Raw genomic sequence first — 24,952 nt, forward strand, 5'->3', positions numbered from 1 at the left:
ACAAATTCACGCGTGTAGCTTTAAGAGCAGGGGGCGTGTTATTATATGATGCCTTTTATTTGAATATACAGTAGTGGAGTCAGATTGCGTCTGATGTTTTTCTCTTTATCTGTGACTGACTAATGCAAGACATACAGTTAAATAACTAAGCAGCAATGCGTCTAGTCCTCAGGAATGAAAATAACACACTCAAAACGTTAATTTAGGAACCTTTTATTGGATCGTTCCTGTAAATAGTCAAGCATTCATTCAAACCAACTAGGGGATTGCGCTATTCAGAACCATGGATTTGCACATTCTGGATCACAGACTGCGAGTGACCAGCATTTGCAAAAATGGTCTGGTCAATTTCACTCACCCCCTCATCAAACTCATTTTCCTGCGGAACAGAGCAAGGTAAGGTTGTTTGCATGACGAGATTATTTTAACTAATTTAAAACAGTCAGCGATCCTAAAACCAGCAACAACAACAACAAAAAAGCAGTTCGCACTCGCTGATAGCAGACATGCTTGCTAGCTAACGTTTGCTAGTTTGTTAATCCTGCCTCACATTCATCTGCTATTTAAATGTTATGATATACTGTAGTTAGCGACGCTATCCCGTTCAATTAAGGCCGTAATTGTGCATGTCATGCTATGTCGATGTAGCCAACTGCACCCCTAAACAATGATTAAAACGTTGACCAAAGGTAACCAGACAATGTAATGTGGTGCACTGTTTATTGTACTTGCCGTCAATGAATGAGCACACCAGTCCAAAATGTAGTAGTGTTTAATTTTTCTATACTAATATCAGTCTTTCATTTGCTGAAACAGTAGCTCAGTAAATGTTTAGCTGGTATTTTGAAGAGTGATCATTAGAAAACCTAAAGTATGTTTAGTTGTTATAGGCCTATTGGTAACTATGCCAACAAACAAAACACGTATTCAGTGTTCAGATACAGGTGGTCTTTGGGCAGAGCAATAGGCTCGTGTCTGTTCTTACGATATTATGATGATGAAAGCACTTTCCTTTCAATGGGACCTAATCACTTCCCCAAGACTTGTCATGGCAAAGGCAGCTCTCTGGAAATTCATCTTTAAAGAGCCTGAATATAAAGCTTTTAAAGTGTCTGGAACGGATGGTGGCTGCAGTGGCAATTTTTAGTTAATCCCTGGAAATCCTGCCTTTGTTATGTAATTGTTTATGACTCGGCCTGTCCTGCATATGCATCAGCCGGAAGAAGGGATTAAACATCTAGCAGTAACTATACATGCCAGCAGTATATTATATAGTAGTAGCCTATATAATTGTAGGCCTATGAATTCAGAGGTGGAAAAGAGGCTCAACATACACAGTAGGCCTACATAGTTTGGGAAGAAATGCCATCCATGCCAAGTTGGAGAAGGCTGTTTTTAAAAGGTGATTTTTTTTATATAACCTAGACCCCACTTTGTGTTCTGCGAAGTCTAAGCAGCTCTACTGGCAGTCTTCAAGGACTTGCTTATCATAAAGGTTTCACAGATCAATCCAGTAACATCAGTCTACCAGCTCAGGCGCCATACTCGTCTGACAAGCGTCACTGATGATAGAGTTGGCCTTGACTCCCCCCCCACCCACCCCCTGACACTTCCTTTAGATGTGTAGAGACATGTACACACTGGATATATTGCTCAATGATAGCTTCTAAATGTGTTAGTCACCCAAAGAGTTCCTCAGCTTCTCCCTCCAGTGAGTCATTAGTGGGTTATTCATTGTACCTGCTGGCCTATGGATACACTTCATGACAGGTCAGCTACTAGGGTCGAATCCAAAGAAAAGTCAGAATGAAGTAGAATTGCCCTGTCATGCAGTAACAGCTTAGGGACTTAGGCTGTTAACCTACATGGGTTTTGTCTCCCTTTGTTGTTGCTTTGTAGTTATGTCATATTCTGTTGTGTCCTGGTTGTTTTCCTGTTTTGGGGTAAGGATCAGGCCATGTGGAAAAATAATGGTTTAGACTGAATTGTTTTGAGTTACCATGAATGCATTTGGGGAACATAACAACAACAACCCTAATATAAACAATGTTTAAAAAACAAACAATTTAGACCGCTTCACAATATAATTGGTTTTAGACTACAGATCTCCCTCTTGTAGGGCTCTGCAATACATTAGAATATAGGGCACAAAATCACTCAAAAGCAAACAACCATAGAAGGAATTTTCTTGATAGGCTACCGAACCAGTCAGCACAGTATAGTAGCAAGCAGATCTTGTAAGCTGTTTTTTCTTGTTACAGCTCTGTCTGACAGTTTCTTCAGTAGCACAATTCTCATTCCGCAACAATCTATTGTAGAATATCTGTGTGAGTGTATTATTGAATCTTAAGTAGCCTACTCTAGTGTTCAGCAATAACCAGCTGGTAATGGGAACATAATTGATCATCGCTCTCTCTCACCAAGTTTCTGTTTCTTCTTGTCAGTGTTATTCTTCTGCTGAAATAAGCACTGTCAGCCTTCATGATAAGGGTTTGAAGGAAAGGAGAAGGGTTATCTCTCTCCCAGCTGAATTTAGTGTCTGCTACAGTGTTAATCTGTAAGGCTGTGGTGGTGGTCAGGGATGCACACTCATACTGTATAATGTTAGCCAGTAGCCTATGTTGCTGCCTGCCCCCTGACCTCTGCAGCTTGCTGACGAGAGAGCACGGGTCGCAACTCTGAGCCAAAACTAATGTGGATTTCTTTTCTTCTCCATTTGCCTTCTACAGTAGGCAGTCAAGGGCCCTTGGTTAGCAGCAGGGGGAGAGCTGGGTAAACTTCATCCATTGTTCATTCGAAGACACTCTGTGAAAGTGGAACGCCCATTAGGTCAGCCTCTAGCCAATCGCAAGTTTAGACACATACACCATGTTCATCCAGAGTTGGTGGGAGATGGTTCATAACACAGAACGCCATCATGGCTCACAACCCTCACCTTTCCTCTGATGGAATGCCAGTTCTCTCCTCTGTATTGGTAAATAACATCATTTTGAGTACCATTTTTTTTTCAAGTCTCTCTCTTTCACTTGCTCTCTTGCCCTCACACCACAAAATAAATAAATAGTTTATCACCAATCATAAATGTGCTGACTGTACCTTTGTTGCATCATGGAGACACATGAGAATGGAATGGATGTTGACTTTTATCATCTAAGGCTGGAATAAAGAATTAGAATGTTAAACCTCTGTGTCAGTGCCGCAGATGTTTTGTAGAAGCTTTTATAGAAAATATAGAATGACTAGCACAGAAACAGGAAACTATCATAACCCAGCAACAGCGTCACGTGGAGTTAAATACCCAGCTCCAAACCATTTTAAGAATGTGCCTGCATCAATTAGGCTACACTCTCCCTTTGGTAAAAGAAATATGATCATTAATAAGCTTTTAAATGTTTGCAGCCTTAACAAAGCAGACTGAGGTTTGCTACCTGTTAGCACCATCCTCTCCCCCTTCTAGCAGGCTTTACAATAACAAGTCGGAAATCTAGCAGTAAATTCCGAGGTTGAGAATGAAGCAAACTTTCACAGGCCTCGTTCATGCTCTGACGGGCGCTGGGCTACCTAGCAGTATGTAGCTGTAGAGCCGGACAGGGTGAGAGGTCAACAGGAAGGGCTGACTGTGAGGTGACAGTAGACAATGGTCTGCTGAGTTAGCTCGCTGCCTTGCTTGCTCTCACTGGTTGTGTCCGAAATGGCTCCCTATTCCCTACTGTATGATGTGCAGTACACTACTCTGTAGGGAATAGGGTGCCATTTTGGATGCACGCCTCTCTCTGGATTGATTGCCCTGTCTCATGAAACCAGCGGATTACGTTTTGCTGAGTAGTACCCCGTACAGGATTCTAGTGTTATACAGCTGGGGGGGATAGCCACGGGGGGGGGGGGGGGGCATTTTCTAATGACAGCAGAGAGGGATGTTGCTGTCTGTTGCTGAGGCAGAATAACAGTGAAGGGGAAGGTGTTGCACTGTTTAATCATCCAGAAGATTGGTCTGACTCTAACTCTGCATCCGTGACAACGACCATAGGAGTTGACTATACAAGTCTACAGAGCCAACTGATCTGGGGCCAGGCTATTTCCTCTTCGGTTTTGCAGCGACCTTGCAAGGGAGAGAGGCGTGGTCTTGAATGAGCCACATACTGTATGTTTATGCTGAATGGACTTCCTGTTCTTTCATTCCTCTCCTGCAAAACTTCTACTTTGTATTATGCATAGTCCTCGTGAACCGCTCTCTTCTGCTGGCCAGGGGGCAGTCTGCCACAAAGACAACATTGTGGACACAGTGTCTCCAAAACTCCTCTGTCTCTCTCTGAGACCAAAGTATTTTGGATTCAGGCCTGAAATAATGAAGCCAATCGGAGTCCCCCGCTTACTCCAATGTACCCAGTGTCCCCCACTGCTAGGCAGCACAGCATTGGGCCTAATGAATGGGGCCCTCGAAAGAAGGACCATCCTGCCGTCCCATCTCAGAACGGCCGGGTTTGGCTCTGCTCTCTCTAGGATTAAAAAACACAGTGGGTGATTGAAGCAAAGCAGAGCCTTGTTCGATTGGGTGCACACATTGTGAGCAGACCAGGCATGCTGGGGGAATATTGGCACAGTGTAGACTAGAGTTTGGTGCTTGGCCAGAGGGCACTAGGTTTAAATCACCCCTAACACACACACCATCGCCATACTACACAGTAACACTCATAGTGGCAACATGTTTTAGTTTGTTCTGAAAATGGTGATCTAATCTTCTCTCTCCCTTTCTCTCAGATGCAAGTTCTTCAGTCTGACAGAGACCCCAGAGAACTACACTGTTGTCCTGGATGAAGAGGGATTTAAAGGTAAATGACTCCTCCTTGGTATCAACCAGAGATGCACCACTTAACAAACCTCCACCCCCAGCCTATTATCAATCACACTCCCTTAACATCCTGAAGTCAACAACTTCAACGTCACATGTTTTTTTATGCCCGATACTCTTCTTCTTTAGAGGTATTTTATTCCCAATGTCTGTATCTCACAGATGTAGTTGACATTACAGGCACATATCGCCTCCAGTCCTTCTCTATCTTTCTGTCTATTTTAAGAGGTGAAAGCTGGTGCAGAGAATCCACAAGGGGCTGCTTCTGACAAATGATTCCAACCAGAACAGTTCCCCTTTTGAAGGGGAATAGATAGATAGAGAGAAGCAGAGCTTTGCAACACAATTAGACCCAACCAAATCATGAGAAAACAAAAAGATAATTACTTAACTATTTGCACATCATTACAACACTATATGGACATGTCATTTGAAATGTCGTTATGCTTTTGGAAGTGTAATGTTTACTGTTGATTGCTGAGAGCGAGATCAGAGTCCTGGCACTGCTGTGAATAAATACCATCCGTTTCCCAGTCTGAAAGTGTTGTTTTTCTTCATCCCCTGAACTAATTGAAGTTCACTTCACACATTTTTAATTCAAACCAGGCTCATCCCTGAGAACACTGAATTGTTGCATGACAGTGGTCTTCTTATGTGGAATGAAATAGGCTCTATAGCAACTAATATAAAAACACATTGCTATATAAGATTAATTAACATAGCAACAAAATACACTGAACAAAAATATAAAGTGTTGGTCCCATATTTCATGAGCTGAAATAAAAGATACCAGAAATGTTCCAAACACACAAAAAGCTTAATTCTGTCATTGTGTGCACAAATGTGTTTACATCCCTGTTAGTGAGCATTTCTCCTTTGCCAAGATAAACCATCGACCTGACAGGTGTGACATATAAAGATCAGTACACAATTCCTGGAAGCTGAAAATGTCCCAGTTCTTCCACGGCCTGCTTACTCACCAGACATGTCACACTTGGAGTATGTTTGGGATGCTCTGGATCGACATGTACGACAGCGTGTTCCAGTTCCCGACAATATCCAGCAACTTCGCACAGCCATTGAAGAGGAGTGGCACAACATTCCACAGGCCACCATCAACTCTAAGCAAAGGAGATTTGTCATGCTGCATGAGGCAAATGTTGGTCACACCAGATACTGACTCATATCCCTACTTTTTAAAAACTTTTTTTTTGATATCTGTGACCAACCAATGCATATCTGTATTCCCAGTCATGTGAAATCCATAATTAGGGATTAATGAATTTATTTAAATTGACTGATCTCCTTATATGAACTGTAACTCAGTAAAATCTTTGAAATTGTTCCAGGTTGCATTTATTTCAATTTATTTCGGTAAACAAACAATGATTTGTTAAATCCAGTACAACGCATCTGCTAGTGTATTTCACTGTATTTCAAAAGGTGATTGTGCACATCTTATACAACCCAATCTCCGAGTGCACTTTCCTCCCAGTTCCTATACTTCCTGTATAAATCAAACATTTAAAAGTTTGAGAGCTCACACCTGCTTCCCAAGTAGCTGCTGGGCTATCTGCTGTTGATGGCCTGTTTGGGGAAGGGGTGAGGACTGATCAGTGTCCTGCCTGGGTCAGTTATGGCCCTCTAGACCCTGTAGGCAATAGTGTTTCCCTGCCCCGTGCCCATCCTGTGTGAATAGACTGATGCAACCAGAGCGGAGAGTGAGAGGAAGACCTGGTTGAACCCTCCTTGACCCCTTCTCAGACCATAAACACACACACGCTGTTAAGAAGTCTAGCGATAGAAGTACTGCACCAGAATCAGATTACTCTCCCCAAATCTTAGACTGACCTTAGATCAGTCTCTGGGGGCACTTCATCCTACCCCCAACATACTGTAGGGACCATAGTGGGGATGGTGGAGAGTGGATGATGCCATTATTTACCCCCCCCCCTCCTCCAAGGAAGTGGATGGCAGTGGGGGTGGGGTCCAATCAGAGGAAATTACTTAAAATAGCTGTGTGGACATAAGGTCAGGTTTGGAAAGTAGCAACTTTAAAAAATTCTAACATTTTAAGGGGTGGATCAGCTTAATATCGCGGAAAGAATATTGGTTCCATCAATGTAATTGTCTGCATCGTTTCCAATCCCCCATATATTTCTTTGGTAAATATGTATATATCCATGCACGTATTCATACATATACACATATATACACACACATACCTATATAGACATACATACTTTTTTAAAGAATATACCTTTATTATTATTCCCCACAAACCCTTCTGCCGATCCCCCAATTGGAGTAAACTAATAAACACTTAGGCTTCTACCTTCAATCCATACATCTTATGTACACTCTACAGTCTACTTTACAATAGTTCTCTCTTGTTTGTTCTTAGTCAACCTCTCCCATCTCTCTCAACATCATCCATTTTGGATTTCTATTTGCCATATATTTTTCAACTGTGCTGTGATGCTTCACAAACAAATTGAACCTTTCTATTCTCATAGCTTCTACCAAATGTAAATAAAAAATGTTGCTAAAATAATTATGATATTAATGATTGATTGACTATGATTTTTCAAATCACCCAGTATTGCTATTTGCATCGTTAGTTCTCGTCAAATGTTACAATTCTTCAGCCATTCCTGGACCTGTGACCAAAAACGAGCTACATATGGACAATACCAAATAAATGATCTAATGACTCTGCCTCCTCACAGCAAAATCTGCAGAGCTGGGAAGATTGTATCCCCCATATATTTAACATTCTATTGGTTGCAAGAATTTTGTATAGTAATTTAAATTGAAAAATGTGAAGTTTTGCATCCGGCGTTGTTTTGCGTATCAATTCATAAACCATGTGCCATGGAATGGGTACATCGAAAATCTCTTCCCAACTATTTTGCCATTTATATGGCACAGCTGTCCGTTTTTTGGTCCTTAAATGAAATTGGTATATGTTTATATTTATCACACTATTCTTTAACCATTTATGTTCTTTACTACAGGGCCGACATACAAGTTCTTTACTTTTTTGTGCTGCAATTAATTAACTAGTGCTGCAATTAATTGGTTGTAATTTTGGGTAGAGCAGACATTTCCATGTCTGTGTTAGCTGCATGTGTGACAACTCCACCAGTCCTATTTATGATATCATTCCCGAAAATGATACCTTTTTTAAAAATGTCTTTGAAAAATAGTTTTTTTAATCAATTAGTATATTTGAATTTAACCATAATATTTGTTGTATTATTTGTTCTGTCTTTTCAGGTGGATTAAACTGAAATTGCAACCAACTTTCTAAGGCTTGTTTAAAAAATAAAGATATGTTGGAGATGATTTCCTTTTCAAACAACCGAAAGTGGGCAGGTGTCGTCTGAATAAAGGGGAAAAGGCCCTTCTTGAACACAGGATGAGACATTCCTACCAATTTACTAGAGAACCAGTTTGGACTTAATATAACTTTTGTGTGACTGATGCCTTTGGTATGAGGTCTAATGCTTTAATATTGAATCATTTCTGCCCTCCGAATTCATATTTGTTATATAATTAGGCCCTTTTAATCTGGCTTGCCGTTCCAAATAAAATTGAATACTTTGTTCATATCATTTAAAAAGCAGTAAAGTAGCAACTTTGCATTGGGCCTGTATGTACGATTACTTTTAGAAAGAAGGCCCAACTTAGCTGTGGGTTTTCTGTTCAATACAGTATAGACCACTAGTGGATAGTCTTTGTTTGAGTGAAGTGGTGTGTGTGTGTTCTGACATTACCTAACCCCCCCTCTCCCCCCTGCAGAGCTGCAGCCCTCAGAGCATCTACTGGTCGAAAGTTCCGTGTGGCTGCCACTCAACGTGGTCTCCAATGGCAACTCCTCCAGCAGCTCGCAGGCGGTGGGCGTGACCAAAATCGCTAAGTCTGTCATCGCCCCATTGGCCCAGCAGCACGTGTCAGTCTTCATGCTCTCGACCTATCAGACAGACTTCATCCTGGTGAGTCCCCTGTCTCTGTGACCCCTCCAGTTATTACCTGCTGGGGCTTATTGGGTTGTCTGATGTGATTCTTTATCATTGTTTTTCAACGTAATAGGTCTACATTTCTCTCTGAACATTCTGTAACATTACTCCCTCCTAAACATGCCACTGGTACCTAACCATTACAACAGTTGCTAAGCAATAGCCATAGGCGTCATGCCCATAGGGGGCACAAGGGCACACATTTGTCCTATTTTTTCAGATTTTAAATGAATTACTGAACTTCCTTTTTAAGCCCACGTTTTATCATTATTTATAAAAAAGGAGGAGGGGGCACACTCACTGGACCAAGTAAAGTGTACCCCCCCCTATTTTCCCAAGTAAGTGGTCCCTTCCAAGGTGCGCCACAGAGCGAAGACACACAGTGTTTGATCTGCCCATAGCTGCCCGTGATGTGCAGGACTCCCAGGAGGTATGCTTGTAAATTCATTTGATCAAGCTATGTAGCCTACTGATTCCTTCTTGAGGAGTACGTATTTATTTTTTATTGGTTCTCTCTAATACCTCATAACTAGCTACCAAGCCATTTTAGGCTATTAATCAAGTTTGAGTAGCTTGTCTAATTATCTTAGCTGGCATGCCTGCTGACAAGATTGCTAGACTTTAGAAAAGCAAGCAATAACTATATACTGAATAAGACTCGCATTCCATTCAATATTTTACCCAGATTTTAGCAGAGATGCAGATAAGCATATTTGGTTCCTTTAAAAAATAACCATCAGTCAGGAGGATACAGAAAGCTCAAGAGGTATGCTTAAATATGCAGAAAAATAAACAGACTTTTTACATAGAATTAAGCATAATGATTATGGCTCTATTGCAGGTGTTTGAAAAAATGCTAAGTTCTCAAACTCAAATCTGCCATCCTCACTTACTTTGTGTCCCCTCAAATCCTTGTCAAAAACGAGCATTTTACACAATGGTGGAAGCAGTGGGTCAAAGTGTTGCATGTTACGGAAGACGCCGATGATAAGTTGTGATGAAGTAGGTATAGCTTTGCAAAGAAGTTGCATTTGTCCCACTCCAAACGTAAGATAAATGTTATAAGTACAAATAGGCCACTAGTCCATTTGAAGTAATAGAAGTGACTACAATGTACCTTTTTTTAAATTCTCTCTCTCAATGTCACTGACTGTCAGCCCGTATGTTGTCCGCTTACTGTAGGTGAGGGAGAAGGACCTGGTTGTCGTTATTAATAGTGTCTTACTGTAGGTGAGGGAGAAGGACCTGGTTGTAGTTATTAATAGTGTCTTACTGTAGGGGAGGGAGAAGGACCTGGTTGTCGTTATTAATAGTGTCTTACTGTAGGTGAGGGAGAAGGACCTGGTTGTAGTTATTAATAGTGTCTTACTGTAGGTGAGGGAGAAGGACCTGGTTGTAGTTATTAATAGTGTCTTACTGTAGGTGAGGGAGAAGGACCTGGTTGTAGTTATTAATAGAGTCTTACTGTAGGTGAGGGAGAAGGACCTGGTTGTAGTTATTAATAGTGTCTTACTGTAGGTGAGGGAGAAGGACCTGGTTGTAGATATTAATAGTGTCTTACTGTAGGTGAGGGAGAAGGACCTGGTTGTAGTTATTAATAGTGTCTTACTGTAGGTGAGGGAGAAGGACCTGGTTGTAGTTATTAATAGTGTCTTACTGGAGGTGAGGGAGAAGGACCTGGTTGTAGTTATTAATAGTGTCTTACTGTAGGTGAGGGAGAAGGACCTGGTTGTAGTTATTAATAGTGTCTTACTGTAGGTGAGGGAGAAGGACCTGGCTGTCATTATTAATAGTGTCTTACTGTAGGTGAGGGAGAAGGACCTTTTTGTAGTTATTAATAGTGTCACTGTAGGTGAGGGAGAAGGACCTGGTTGTAGTTATTAATAGTGTCTTACTGTAGGTGAGGGAGAAGGACCTGGTTGTAGTTATTAATAGTGTCTTACTGTAGGTGAGGGAGAAGGACCTGGTTGTAGTTATTAATAGTGTCACTGTAGGTGAGGGAGAAGGACCTGGTTGTAGTTATTAATAGTGTCTTACTGTAGGTGAGGGAGAAGGACCTGGTTGTAGTTATTAATAGTGTCTTACTGTAGGTGAGGGAGAAGGACCTGGTTGTAGTTATTAATAGTGTCTTACTGTAGGTGAGGGAGAAGGACCTGGTTGTAGTTATTAATAGTGTCTTACTGTAGGTGAGGGAGAAGGACCTGGTTGTAGTTATTAATAGTGTCTTACTGTAGGTGAGGGAGAAGGACCTGGTTGTAGTTATTAATAGTGTCTTACTGTGGGTGAGGGAGAAGGACCTGGTTGTAGTTATTAATAGTGTCTTACTGTAGGTGAGGGAGAAGGACCTGGTTGTAGTTATTAATAGTGTCTTACTGTGGGTGAGGGAGAAGGACCTGGTTGTAGTTATTAATAGTGTCTTACTGTAGGTGAGGGAGAAGGACCTGGTTGTAGTTATTAATAGTGTCTTACTGTAGGTGAGGGAGAAGGACCTGGTTGTAGTTATTAATAGTGTCTTACTGTAGGTGAGGGAGAAGGACCTGGTTGTAGTTATTAATAGTGTCTTACTGTAGGTGAGGGAGAAGGACCTGGTTGTAGTTATTAATAGTGTCTTACTGTAGGGGAGGGAGAAGGACCTGGTTGTAGTTATTAATAGTGTCTTACTGTAGGTGAGGGAGAAGGACCTGGTTGTAGTTATTAATAGTGTCACTGTAGGTGAGGGAGAAGGACCTGGTTGTAGTTATTAATAGTGTCTTACTGTAGGTGAGGGAGAAGGACCTGGTTGTAGTTATTAATAGTGTCTTACTGTAGGTGAGGGAGAAGGACCTGGTTGTAGTTTTTAATAGTGTCTTACTGTAGGTGAGGGAGAAGGACCTGGTTGTAGTTATTAATAGTGTCTTACTGTAGGTGAGGGAGAAGGACCTGGTTGTAGTTATTAATAGTGTCTTACTGTAGGTGAGGGAGAAGGACCTGGTTGTAGTTATTAATAGTGTCTTACTGTAGGTGAGGGAGAAGGACCTGGCTGTAGTTATTAATAGTGTCTTACTGTAGGTGAGGGAGAAGGACCTGGTAGTAGTTATTAATAGTGTCTTACTGTAGGGGAGGGAGAAGGACCTGGTTGTAGTTATTAATAGTGTCTTACTGTAGGTGAGGGAGAAGGACCTGGTAGTAGTTATTAATAGTGTCTTACTGTAGGTGAGGGAGAAGGACCTGGTTGTAGTTATTAATAGTGTCTTACTGTAGGTGAGGGAGAAGGACCTGGTAGTAGTTATTAATAGTGTCTTACTGTAGGGGAGGGAGAAGGACCTGGTTGTAGATATTAATAGTGTCTTACTGTAGGTGAGGGAGAAGGACCTGGTTGTAGTTATTAATAGTGTCTTACTGTAGGTGAGGGAGAAGGACCTGGTTGTAGTTATTAATAGTGTCTTACTGTAGGTGAGGGAGAAGGACCTGGTTGTAGTTATTAATAGTGTCTTACTGTAGGTGAGGGAGAAGGACCTGGTTGTAGTTATTAATAGTGTCTTACTGTAGGTGAGGGAGAAGGACCTGGTTGTAGTTATTAATAGTGTCTTACTGTAGGTGAGGGAGAAGGACCTGGTTGTAGTTATTAATAGTGTCTTACTGTAGGTGAGGGAGAAGGACCTGGTTGTAGTTATTAATAGTGTCTTACTGTAGGTGAGGGAGAAGGACCTGGTTGTAGTTATTAATAGTGTCTTACTGTAGGTGAGGGAGAAGGACCTGGTTGTAGTTATTAATAGTGTCTTACTGTAGGTGAGGGAGAATGACCTGGTTGTAGTTATTAATAGTGTCTTACTGTAGGTGAGGGAGAAGGACCTGGTTGTAGTTATTAATAGTGTCTTACTGTAGGTGAGGGAGAAGGACCTGGTTGTAGTTATTAATAGTGTCTTACTGTAGGTGAGGGAGAAGGACCTGGTTGTAGTTATTAATAGTGTCTTACTGTAGGTGAGGAGAAGGACCTGGTTGTAGTTATTAATAGTGTCTTACTGTAGGTGAGGGAGAAGGACCTGGTTGTAGTTATTAATAGTGTCTTACTGTAGGTGAGGGAGAAGGACCTGGTTGTAGATATTAATAGTGTCTTACTGTAGGTGAGGGAGAAGGACCTGGTTGTAGTTATTAATAGTGTCTTACTGTAGGTGAGGGAGAAGGACCTGGTTGTAGTTATTAATAGTGTCTTACTGTAGGTGAGGGAGAAGGACCTGGTTGTAGTTATTAATAGTGTCTTACTGTAGGTGAGGGAGAAGGACCTGGTTGTAGATATTAATAGTGTCTTACTGTAGGTGAGGGAGAAGGACCTGGCTGTAGTTATTAATAGTGTCTTACTGTAGGTGAGGGAGAAGGACCTGGCTGTCGTTATTAACACTCTGGGGGAAGAGTTCAACATCTACAGAGAGGTGGGGGGAGAGTACTCTGCTGTTCTCAGCCAAGATGTCCACAATGGCTTCCAGAAGAACGGCAAAGAAGGTACGTCGCAGCAGAGAGGGGGGGGGGGGTGAGACTGAATGTATTGGAGGGAGTCACAGAAAGGGACAGACATAGAGGAACGATAATATCAGTCTGCTCTTTTTTTTTAAGGGAACTATGGGTAACAGAATAGCCATGTTTTACAATAAAATCCCCCCACATGATAAAGTGAAGACATGCTTGTACTCTATAACACTACTTCTCACTGTCCCAGTGCTATAGGTTATTTCAGGTTGGGTTCAGGTTCTAAACTATTAGTCCCCTTCTGTTTCATATCCAGCCCCCCAGCTGACAGTGCACCCTTTGCTGATACCTCAGAACCAGTTCTGTGTGATGAGTCTGGACCCAGACACTCTGCCTGCCATCGCAACAACACTCATCGACGTTCTCTTCTACTCCAACAGGTGAGCTCTGCTCCGCGCGCAAAACCCTTGTCCCTTTTATCAGAGTTGTTGCCTTACCAGTTCAAGTCAAGATGGCTGCAGTGTGAAATCCTTACTTAGGGTAATGGTTCTGCCTTATTTTTGTAAAAAAAAAAAAAAAAAAAAATGTTTTTAAGACCCACTCCACAAGTGGTCTTATTCTGAGTCTGTGGTGTAAATGATTTTCTTCCTCAGTCCTAAAGAGGGCGCTCTTCCCAGCCAGGACCTGGACTGTATCAAGTTCTTTTCCTTCTCTCTGATCGATGGCTACGTCTCTCTGGTCATGGACACAGAGGCACAAAGACAGTAAGACTCATCTCCTCTCACCTCTCTTACATCTGAGCTGACTTAAAGTTTCACTTTGTGTGTGGCCTATCGGTTAGATCGTTGGGCCAGTAACCAAAAGGTTGCTAGTTAGAATCCTTGAGTCAAGACGGTAAAAAATCTCTGTGCCCTTCAGCAAAGCACTTAACCCTAATTGCTCCAGGGTCCCCATTGATAATGGCTGACCCTGGCCGTGACCCCACTCTCTGAGGGTCTTAAGATATGCAAAACCAAACTCCCCCTATCTCAATTTCACACATGCGTATAATACACACATAAATAGGACATATAAGCACCCACCTAATTATTATTTTAAATATTTTTTTCTTAGCAGTCAAACTGCCGCGTGTTCACGTCATGTGACATGCAAACGGCATTGCCATAGTATTTGGAAGATGAATACACAACGCAGAGTTTGAGAGGACAAAAAAATTAGAGTACCAATGGTCAATAGCTAATTGTAAGTAGAAGTTGGGTTTCAGTTCAACATCTGTGGAATGTCACTCCTGAACTCAGAGCAACGTGTTCTACGTGGGCCACGTTTTCATTGGTCTGTTCATTGAGTCTGGAGTGGGATACTTGTTATTTGGCCATTGGCCAAGTTGTCCTGCAATGACTTCTGATTGGTCAACCCCAGGCTAGGGTGGGGGGTTATAAGTGGCATCCTGTCCTTTGTTCTGGGGGGAAATGCTGAGGACAGGGGGAGACTGAACATCTGACTCCCACCATAACATTTTGATTTGTCCTCTCCGAATAAACCTATTTTTCTCCCCCTGATTTGCTTTGGAGTTTGTTTTATTGAAGGATAGATATACATTGCTAACATCATTTAGACGTTGTTTACACGTGACACTTACATGTTACGTGTCAGTTTACTATTTCATATCAGACAATGAACATGTACATGAAATGTCCATCTTATACAATGAAAAAATCTTATAAGACAACCCTATGCTTAGCATGACTGTAATATAGTACATATAGCTAAAATAGGCATATCACAAAGAACAGTAACAACTTATTTTATGGTATATAAAAAGAAGATTAGGCTAGTTAATATGCAGCCGGCACTCCTAGATCTAGGCCTAGAGTGCAATCGCAAAGTATTCAGACCCTTTTTTGTTGTTATTCCACCTTTTGTTACGTTACAGCCTCATTCTAAAATGGATTACTTAAAAAAATAAAAATAATTGAGGAACATGCTTAATTTGATCCATTTTAGAATAAGGCTGTAATGTAACAATGTGGGAAAAGGGAAGGGGTCTGAATACATTCCAAATACACTGTATTTCAAGAATAAAAATGGACAGTGCCGAGTGCGGAAAGTTGATTAGGCCAATTTACTAAAAGCTTTGTTGGAGCCATTTTTAAGTAGGGTAGTCTTACCTGTTTGACAGACCCAATTATGCTATATTGGTCATTATTTCCTCCAATAGGGAGTCTCCCCAGATCTTTTCAAAGGTCCCCCGTAACCCCAGTTTACCTGACAGTGCAGCAGCTTTTCTCCAGTTTACCTGACAGTGCAGCAGCTTTTCTCCAGTTTACCTGACAGTGCAGCAGATTTTCTCCAGTTTACCTGACAGTGCAGCAGATTTTCTCCAGTTTACCTGACAGTGCAGCAGATTTTCTCCAGTTTACCTGACAGTGCAGCAGATTTTCTCCAGTTTACCTGACAGTGCAGCAGATTTTCTCCAGTTTACCTGACAGTGCAGCAGATTTTCTCCAGTTTACCTGGCAGTGCAGCAGATTTTCTCCAGTTTACCTGACAGTGCAGCAGCTTTTCTCCAGTTTACCTGACAGTGCAGCAGCTTTTCTCTAGTTTACCTGACAGTGCAGCAGCTTTTCTCCAGTTTACCTGGCAGTGCAGCAGCTTTTCTCCAGTTTACCTGACAGTGCAGCAGCTTTTCTCCAGTTTACCTGACAGCGCAGCAGCTTTTCTCCAGTTTACCTGGCAGCGCAGCAGCTTTTCTCCAGTTTACCTGACAGTGCAGCAGCTTTTCTCCAGTTTACCTGACAGTGCAGCAGCTTTTCTCCAGTTTACCTGGCAGTGCAGCAGATTTTCTCCAGTTTACCTGACAGCGCAGCAGCTTTTCTCCAGTTTACCTGGCAGCGCAGCAGCTTTTCTCCAGTTTACCTGACAGTGCAGCAGCTTTTCTCCAGTTTACCTGACAGTGCAGCAGCTTTTCTCCAGTTTACCTGACAGTGCAGCAGCTTTTCTCCAGTTTACCTGACAGTGCAGCAGCTTTTCTCCAGTTTACCTGACAGTGCAGCAGATTTTCTCCAGTTTACCTGGCAGTGCAGCAGCTTTTCTCCAGTTTACCTGGCAGTGCAGCAGCTTTTCTCCAGTTTACCTGACAGCGCAGCAGCTTTTCTCCAGTTTACCTGGCAGCGCAGCAGCTTTTCTCCAGTTTACCTGACAGTGCAGCAGCTTTTCTCCAGTTTACCTGACAGTGCAGCAGATTTTCTCCAGTTTACCTGGCAGTGCAGCAGCTTTTCTCCAGTTTACCTGACAGTGCAGCAGCTTTTCTCCAGTTTACCTGGCAGTGCAGCAGCTTTTCTCCAGTTTACCTGGCAGTGCAGCAGCTTTTCTCCAGTTTACCTGGCAGTGCAGCAGCTTTTCTCCAGTTTTTTATTTTTTATTTCACCTTTATTTAACCAGGTAGGCTAGTTGAGAACAAGTTCTCATTTACAACTGCGACCTGGCCAAGATAAAACATAGCAGTGTGAACAGACAACACAGAGTTAGTTACACATGGAGTAAACAATTAACAAGTCAATAACACAGTAGAAAAAAAGAGAGTCTATATACATTGTGTGCAAAAGGCATGAGGAGGTAGGCGAATAATTACAATTTTGCAGATTAACACTGGAGTGATAAATGATCAGATGGTCATGTGCAGGTAGAGATACTGGTGTGTAAAAGAGCAGAAAAGTAAATAAATATAAACAGTATGGAGATGAGGTAGGTAAAATGGGTGGGCTATTTACTGATAGACTATGTACAGCTGCAGCGATCGGTTAGCTGCTCAGATAGCAGATGTTTGAAGTTGGTGAGGGAGATAAAAGTCTCCAACTTCAGCGATTTTTGCAATTCGTTCCAGTCACAGGCAGCAGAGAACTGGAACGCAAGGCGGCCAAATGAGGTGTTGGCTTTAGGGATGTTCAGTGAGATACACTTGCTGGAGCGTGTGCTATGGGTGGGTGTTGCCATCGTGACCAGTGAACTGAGATAAGGCAGAGCTTTACCTAGCATGGACTTGTAGATAACCTGGAGCCAGTGGGTCTGGCGACGAATATGTAGCGAGGGCCAGCCGACTAGAGCATACAGGTCGCAGTGGTGGGTGGTAATAAGGTGCTTTAGTAACAAAACGGATGGCACTGTGATAAACTGCATCCAGTTTGCTGAGTAGAGTATTGGAAGCTATTTTGTAAATGACATCGCCGAAGTCGAGGATCGGTAGGATAGTAAGTTTTACTAGGGTAAGTTTGGCGGCGTGAGTGAAGGAGGCTTTGTTGCGGAATAGAGAGCCGACTCTTAGATTTGATTTTAGATTGGAGATGTTTGATATGAGTCTGGAAGGAGAGTTTATAGTATAGCCAGACACCTAGGTACTTATAGATTTCCACATATTCTAGGTCGGAGCCATCCAGGGTGGTGATGCTAGTCGGGCGTGCGGGTGCAGGCAGCGAACGGTTGAAAAGCATGCATTTGGTTTTACTAGCGTTTCAGAGCAGTTGGAGGCCACGGAAGGAGTGTTGTATGGCGTTACCTGACAACGCAGCAGCTTTTCTCCAGTTTACCTGACAACGCAGCAGCTTTTCTCCAGTTTACCTGGCAGTGCAGCAGCTTTTCTCCAGTTTACCTGGCAGTGCAGCAGCTTTTCTCCAGTTTACCTGACAGTGCAGCAGCTTTTCTTTTCCAGTGGGTTTTGTCTGTATTCCACCCTATCTAGTGTTTTATGAAATTGCAACTGTAGATTTCCTTGCTGAGCTCCTATGTGATAGGGTCGAGTCTCTAGATTTCCTTGCTGAGCTCCTATGTGATAGGGTCGAGTCTCTAGATTTCCTTGCTGAGATCCTATGTGATAGGGTCGAGTCTCTAGATTCCCTTGCTGAGATCCTATGTGATAGGGTCGAGTCTCTAGATTCCCTTGCTGAGCTCCTATGTGATAGGGTCGAGTCTCTAGATTCCCTTGCTGAGCTCCTATGTGATAGGGTCGAGTCTCTAGATTCCCTTGCTGAACTCCTATGTGATAGGGTCGAGTCTCTAGATTCAAATCAAATGTATTTATATAGCCCTTCGTACATCAGCTGATATCTCAAAGTGCTGTACAGAAACCCAGCCTAAAACCCCAAACAGCAAGCAATGCAGGTGTAGAAGCACGGTGGTTAGGAAAAACTCCCTAGAAAGGCCAAAACCTAGGAAGAAACCTAGAGAGGAACCAGGCTATGTGGGGTGGCCAGTCCTCTTCTGGCTGTGCCGGGTAGAGACTATAACAGAACATGGCCAAGATGTTCAAATGTTCATAAATGACCAGCATGGTCGAATAATAATAAGGCAGAACAGTTGAAACTGGAGAAGCAGCACGGCCAGGTGGACTGGGGACAGCAAGGAGTCATCATGTCAGATAGTCCTGGGGCATGGTCCTAGGGCTCAGGTCCTCCGAGAGAGAGAAGGAGAGAATTAGAGAACGCACACTTAGATTCACACAGGACACCAAATTGGACAGGAGAAGTACTCCAGATATAACAAACTGACCCCAGCCCCCCGACACATAAACTACTGCAGCATAAATACTGGAGGCTGAGACAGGAGGGGTCAGGAGACACTGTGGCCCCATCCGAGGACACCCCCGGACAGGGCCAAACAGGAAGGATATAACCCCACCCACTTTGCCAAAGCACAGCCCCCACACCACTAGAGGGATATCTTCAACCACTAACTTACCATCCTGAGACAAAGCTGAGTATAGCCCGCAAAGATCTCCGCCATGGCACAACCCAAGGGGGGGCGCCAACCCAGACAGGATGACCACATCAGTGAATCAACCCACTCAGGTGACGCACCTCTTCCAGGGACGGCATGAGAGAGCCCCACTAAGCCAGTGATTCAGCCCCTTTAATAGGGTTAGAGGCAGAGAATCCCAGTGGAAAGAGGGGAACCGGCCAGGCAGAGACAGCAAGGGTGGTGAGCTCCTATGTGATAGGGTCGAGTCTCTAGATTCCCTTGCTGAGCTTGTATGTGATAGGGTCGAGTCTCTAGATTCCCTTGCTGAGCTCCTATGTGATAGGGTCGAGTCTCTAGATTCCCATGCTGAGCTCCTATGTGATAGGGTCGAGTCTCTAGATTCCCTTGCTGAGCTCCTATGTGATAGGGTCGAGTATCTAGATTCCCTTGCTGAGCTCTTACGTATCTGGGGGAATAATTAAATGGTTCTCATGGGCAATTTTAAACTGGGACTGGTTATCGCCAAACTCCAACGCCATATAAGGGCTATGCAATACGTTGAATTTCACCCAGCTGATAAAGGCAGCTACAAGGCTGAACCCTAAAGACCTCTCTAAATCAACGCTAATTGATATTATCCTAACTAATAACGTGCGTAAGTACCCAGACATCGTATCTGCCCAAACAATGTGCGTGTGCAAGGCACAATAAAACCCCCAAATTAACCCCTCAGGTAATAAAGGGAATGGCAAGCAGTTTTGTGAACAGGCTTTCCTGAATTAACTTTCTGCATGTGACTGGGAAAAGATATACATTCCTTCCAGACATTGAGATGGCGTACTCCTAAACTCGGCAAAAAATGAAACGTCCTCTCACTGTCAACTGTGTTTATTTTCAGCAAACTTAACATGTGTAAATATTTGTATGAACATAACAAGATTCAACAACTGAGACACAAACTGAACAAGTTCAACAGACATGTGACTAATGGAAATTGAACAATGTGTCCCTGAACAAAGGGGGGGGTGGGGTCAAAATCAAAACTAACAGTCAGTATCTGGTGTGGCCACCAGCTGCATTAAGTACTGTAGTGCATTTCCTCCTCGTGGACTGCACCAGATTTGCCAGTTCTTGCTGTGAGATGTTACCCCACTCTTCCACCAAGGCACCTGCAGGTTTCTGGACATTTCTGGGGGAATGGCCCTAGCCCTCACCCTCTGATCCAACAAGTCTCAGATGTGCTCAATGGGATTGAGATCCGGACTCTTCGCAGGCCATGGCAGAACATTGACATTCCTGTCTTGCAAGGAAATCACACACAGAACGAGCAGTATGGCTGGTGGCATTGTTATGCTGGAGGGTCATGTCAGGATGAGCCTGCAGGAAGGGTACCACATGAGGGAGGAGGATGTCTTCCCTGTATCGTTGTCATTGCCTGCAATGACAACAAGCTCAGTCCGATGATGCTGTGACACAACTCCCCATACCATGACAACCCTCCACCTACAGGCCTCAGTGTAACGCTCATTTCTTCTATGATAAACGCAAATCCGACCATCACCCCTGGTGAGACAATACCACGACTCGTCAGTGAAGAGCACTTTTTGCCAGTCCTATCTGGTCCAGCGACGGTGGGTTTGTGCCCATAGGCGATGTTGTTGCCGGTGATGTTTGGTGAGGACCTGCCTTTACAACAGGCCTAGAAGCCATCAGTCTAGCCTCTCTCAGCCTATTGCGGACACTGAGCACTGATGGAGGGATTGTGCATTCCTGGTGTTACTCGGGCAGTTGTTCTGGCCATGCTGTACCTGTCCCGCAAGTGTGATGTTCAGATGTACCGATCCTGTGCAGATGTTGTTACACATGGTCTGCCACTGCGAGGACGATCAGCTGTTCGCCCTGTCGCCCTGTAGCGCTGTCTTAGGCGTCTCACAGTACGGACATTGCACTGTATTGCCCTGGCCACATCTGCAGTCCTCATGCCTCCTTGCTGCATGCCTAAGGCACGTTCACGCAGATGAGCAGGGACCCTGGGCATCTTTCTTGTGGTGTTTTTCAGAGTCAGTAGAAAGGCCTTTTTAGTGTCCTAAGTTTTCATAACTGTGACCTTTAATTGCCTACCATCTGTAAGCTGTTAGTGTCTTAACGACCGTTCCACAGGTGCTCGTTCATTAATTGTTTATGGTTCATTGAACAAGCATGGGAAGCAGTGTTTAAACTCTTTACAATGATGATCTGTGAAGTTAATTAGTAAAATACCAAATATCTTTGAAAGACAGGGTCCTGAAAAAGGGTCGTTTCTTTTTTTGTTGAGTTTATTTCCATAAGCTTTTGTGAACTAGAAATAACTTGACATTAAACTGTATATTCGAAAGGTCTCCGGTCACCATTCAAGTAATAGGCAACATTAAACATATACATTCACACGGTATTGGGGACCTATTTAATTTTTGTTTTGTATTCTTACTGGTCCAGTTTTACGATTTCCATCTTAAAAACTCTCCTTCACCCTGGTGTGAAGGAGCGCAATGGCAGAGCAGACCGTGTACAGGCTATTACATGCCAATGGAGTAACCTATACTCATATATTTTTCACAACATCTAAACGGATTGGCTTCCCTTCTCCAAAACTCTCCCTACTGAACTAAGAAGTGAACGAACACACTATACAGCGCAAAGCCCACCTCATGATCTCCTGTCCTGCCTTCTAGTCCACACTGTTTTGATCTTCCTAAAAGTCCTCGCCTCCTGTCCTAAAAGTCCTCGCCCCCTGTCCTAAAAGTCCTCGCCTCCTGTCCTAAAAGTCCTCGCCTCCGGTCCTAAAAGTCCTCGCCTCCTGTCCTAAAAGTCCTCGCTTCCTGTCCTAAAAGTCCTCGCCTCCTGTCCTAAAAGTCCTCGCCTCATGTCCTAAAAGTCCTCGCCTCCTGTCCTAAAAGTCCTCGCCTCCGGTCCTAAAAGTCCTCGCCTCCTGTCCTAAAAGTCCTCGCTTCAGGTCCTAAAAGTCCTCACCTCCTGTCCTAAAAGTCCTCGCCTCCTGTCCTAAAAGTCCTCGCCTCCTGTCCTAAAAGTCCTCGCCTCCGGTCCTAAAAGTCCTCGCTTCAGGTCCTAAAAGTCCTCGCTTCAGGTCCTAAAAGTCCTCGCTTCAGGTCCTAAAAGTCCTCGCCTCCTGTCCTAAAAGTCCTCGCCTCCTGTCCTAAAAGTCCTCGCCTCCGGTCTTAAAAGTCCTCGCCTCCTGTCCTAAAAGTCCTCGCCTCCTGTCCTAAAAGTCCTCTCCTCCTGTCCTAAAAGTCCTCGCTTCCTGTCCTAAAAGTCCTCGCTTCCTGTCCTAAAAGTCCTCGCCTCCTGTCCTAAAAGTCCTCGGCTCCTGTCCTAAAAGTCCTCGCCTCCTGTCCTAAAAGTCCTCGCCTCCTGTCCTAAAAGTCCTCGCCTCCTGTCCTAAAAGTCCTCGCCTCCGGTCCTAAAAGTCCTCGCCTCCGGTCCTAAAAGTCCTCGCCTCCTGTCCTAAAAGTCCTCGCCTCCTGTCCTAAAAGTCCTCGCCTCCTGTCCTAAAAGTCCTCGCCTCCGGTCCTAAAAGTCCTCGCCTCCGGTCCTAAAAGCCCTCGCCTCAGGTCCTAAAAGTCCTCGCCTCAGGTCCTAAAAGTCCTCGCTTCAGGTCCTAAAAGTCCTCGCTTCAGGTCCTAAAAGTCCTCGCTTCAGGTCCTAAAAGTCCGCGCCTCCGGTCCTAAAAGTCCTCGCTTTGTGAGAGAAGCAGACATGAAAGAGAACTTTAGCCTACCGATGTCAACTAGATTTTTCATTTATAACATTATGGTGAGCAAGGCTTCAATTCGTATTCTAGAGTAACAAGTAGGCTAATGACGAGAAGCTTCATGTATCCAATTTTTGTTGCCTACCAAATGGCAGAAATTATCAGCACAACCATATCAAAAGAACAATAGAAATGAAATGTTTCAAGTTGTCACATGCACAAGTACAGTGAAATGCCTTTCTTGCGAGCACTAAACATAACAATGCAGTAATCAATAACAATGTAATACAAAAAATAACATGAGGCCTAGTGCTTATTTGACTCTATGCACCTTGCTTTATTTGAAAGGATTTGACGATGGTTAGTTTGAGATTTAGAGGAAAACAGTGCAACGGGTAATGATAGGCCTACACAGTTGAAGACATGACGCACGGGCCCCAAGGACTATAAGCAAAGCAGCGAAGTTGATGGATACCTTTGAGACAGTGGATTGATGCATGTTGTATATATTACTATTGTTATTAAAAATGTGCCTGCAGTGCTATGTAAGACATGTCAAACTCACACAGGGACAAGTGTCTGTGGGTTTACGCTCTTCCCTTGTACTTGATTGAGGAATTAAGGTCACTGGTTAGTAAGGAACTCTCCTCACCTGGTTGTCTGAATTGAAAGGAAAAAACAAAAACCAGCAGACACTAGGCCCTCCATTGGATGAGTTTGAAACCCCTGATGAAAGACCACACTTCTTTTGAGCCTAAAATAAAGAAAATAGAATAAAAAAATATGTAGACCCTCCCGCAGTTGAGACTTTACGGTATTATAATAGCACTATGGCTCCAGGCAATTTTCTTTAAGAGTCGGGCGTCACACAGATGTCAGTCAGGCGTTCAATGGTAGGCGATAGCCAGATGGTGGTGCTGTTGCTCCTCCTGAATTCTGGCCTGTGATACTTGGTAGCAGCAATGACCAACACTGTGTGTGTGTGTCTGTGTGTATTCTAGGTTCCCTGCTGATCTTCTCTTCACAAGTTCCTCCAGGGAGCTGTGGAGGATGGTGCGCATTGGGGGACAGCCTCTGGGTTTCGGTAAACTACCTTTTAATCCATCCTCTCAAAGACCCACTATAAGTAGGTTAGGATCTTGCCCAACTCTAACGTGATTAGACTGATACTTATACTGATACTATAAATACTTCATTGTTAATCTCTCCATCTCTCTTCTCTTCTCCAGACGAGTGTGGCATTGTTGCCCAGATATCCCAGCCCTTGGCCGATAACGACATCTCAGCCTATTATATCAGCACCTTCAGCTTCGACCATGCCCTGGTGAGCAAGCCTTTAGCTGCTGATGTGACAGCCACTGGCACCCAGCTTTACACTACAGAACATGGAGTATAGAACTTTAGAAGAGGGTATGTTCTGATTCTGACCAACAGAGGGCACTGTTCACTCCTGGATAAAGGGTAGCGTGTAGTTTAATGACTGTGATAGTTATTTTATCCATGAATACAGTAGCAGGTGTTTGCAACGGGGCTTATAAACATCACAAGAATGTCAGCAGCGCTATCAGATGACAGAATGAATGTTTGATTTGTCAGAGGATGCTAAATCAACCGCTTCCTGTGGACTTTCCAGCTTTTGTTGGTCTGACGTGTCTTCTGCACTATCTGCATAGTTGACACCTGAATGACACTGATAGTTTGACGTGTGATACCTGACTGAGAGATAAGCTGTCAGTCAGAATACTTCTCATGCTGAAGACAATCAGATTATAAATGGAAAACCATCCACATTGCGTAACCTGACATATTGCTTCCGGACAAGCTAAACAAACACCTTCGCCCACTTTGATGATAACACAGTGCCACCGACGCGGGCCGCTCCCGAGGACTGTAAGCTCTAGTACTCCGTGGCCGACGTGAGTAAGACGTTTAACCGTGTTAACCCCCTCAAGGCTGCCTGCCCAGATGGCATCCCTAGCCGCGTTCTCAGAGCATGTGCAGACCTGCTGGCTGGAGTGTTTACGGACATATTCAATCTCTCCCTATCACAGTCTGCTCTCCCCACTTGGTTCTATACCCAAGAAAGTAACTGACCTAAATGACTATCGCTCCGTAGCACTCACTTCTGTCATGAAGTGCTTTGAGAGGCTAGGTAAGGAT

At 43.6% G+C, this 24,952-nt stretch overlaps 1 protein-coding gene across 2 annotated transcripts in view; it reads left to right on the top strand.

Moving 5' to 3' along the window:
- Positions 1-52: 52 nt before the first annotated feature.
- Positions 53-24,952, top strand: part of LOC135513798 (cytosolic arginine sensor for mTORC1 subunit 1-like) — a 33,936-nt gene continuing 9,036 nt past the window's right edge. For both annotated transcript variants that reach the window (XR_010451580.1, XM_064936731.1), the window contains exons 1-8: positions 53-396; positions 4,759-4,829; positions 8,654-8,847; positions 13,215-13,350; positions 13,631-13,754; positions 13,968-14,078; positions 23,794-23,876; positions 24,022-24,116. Coding sequence is in view for 1 of the 2 variants with exons in the window: in XM_064936731.1 (XP_064792803.1) it covers positions 284-396; positions 4,759-4,829; positions 8,654-8,847; positions 13,215-13,350; positions 13,631-13,754; positions 13,968-14,078; positions 23,794-23,876; positions 24,022-24,116 (927 nt within the window). In the remaining variant the exon portion in view is untranslated. The remainder of the gene's footprint in view (positions 397-4,758; positions 4,830-8,653; positions 8,848-13,214; positions 13,351-13,630; positions 13,755-13,967; positions 14,079-23,793; positions 23,877-24,021; positions 24,117-24,952) is intronic.

This window comes from Oncorhynchus masou, chromosome 25 (assembly GCF_036934945.1).
Source record: "Oncorhynchus masou masou isolate Uvic2021 chromosome 25, UVic_Omas_1.1, whole genome shotgun sequence".
Lineage (NCBI taxonomy): Eukaryota > Metazoa > Chordata > Actinopteri > Salmoniformes > Salmonidae > Oncorhynchus > Oncorhynchus masou.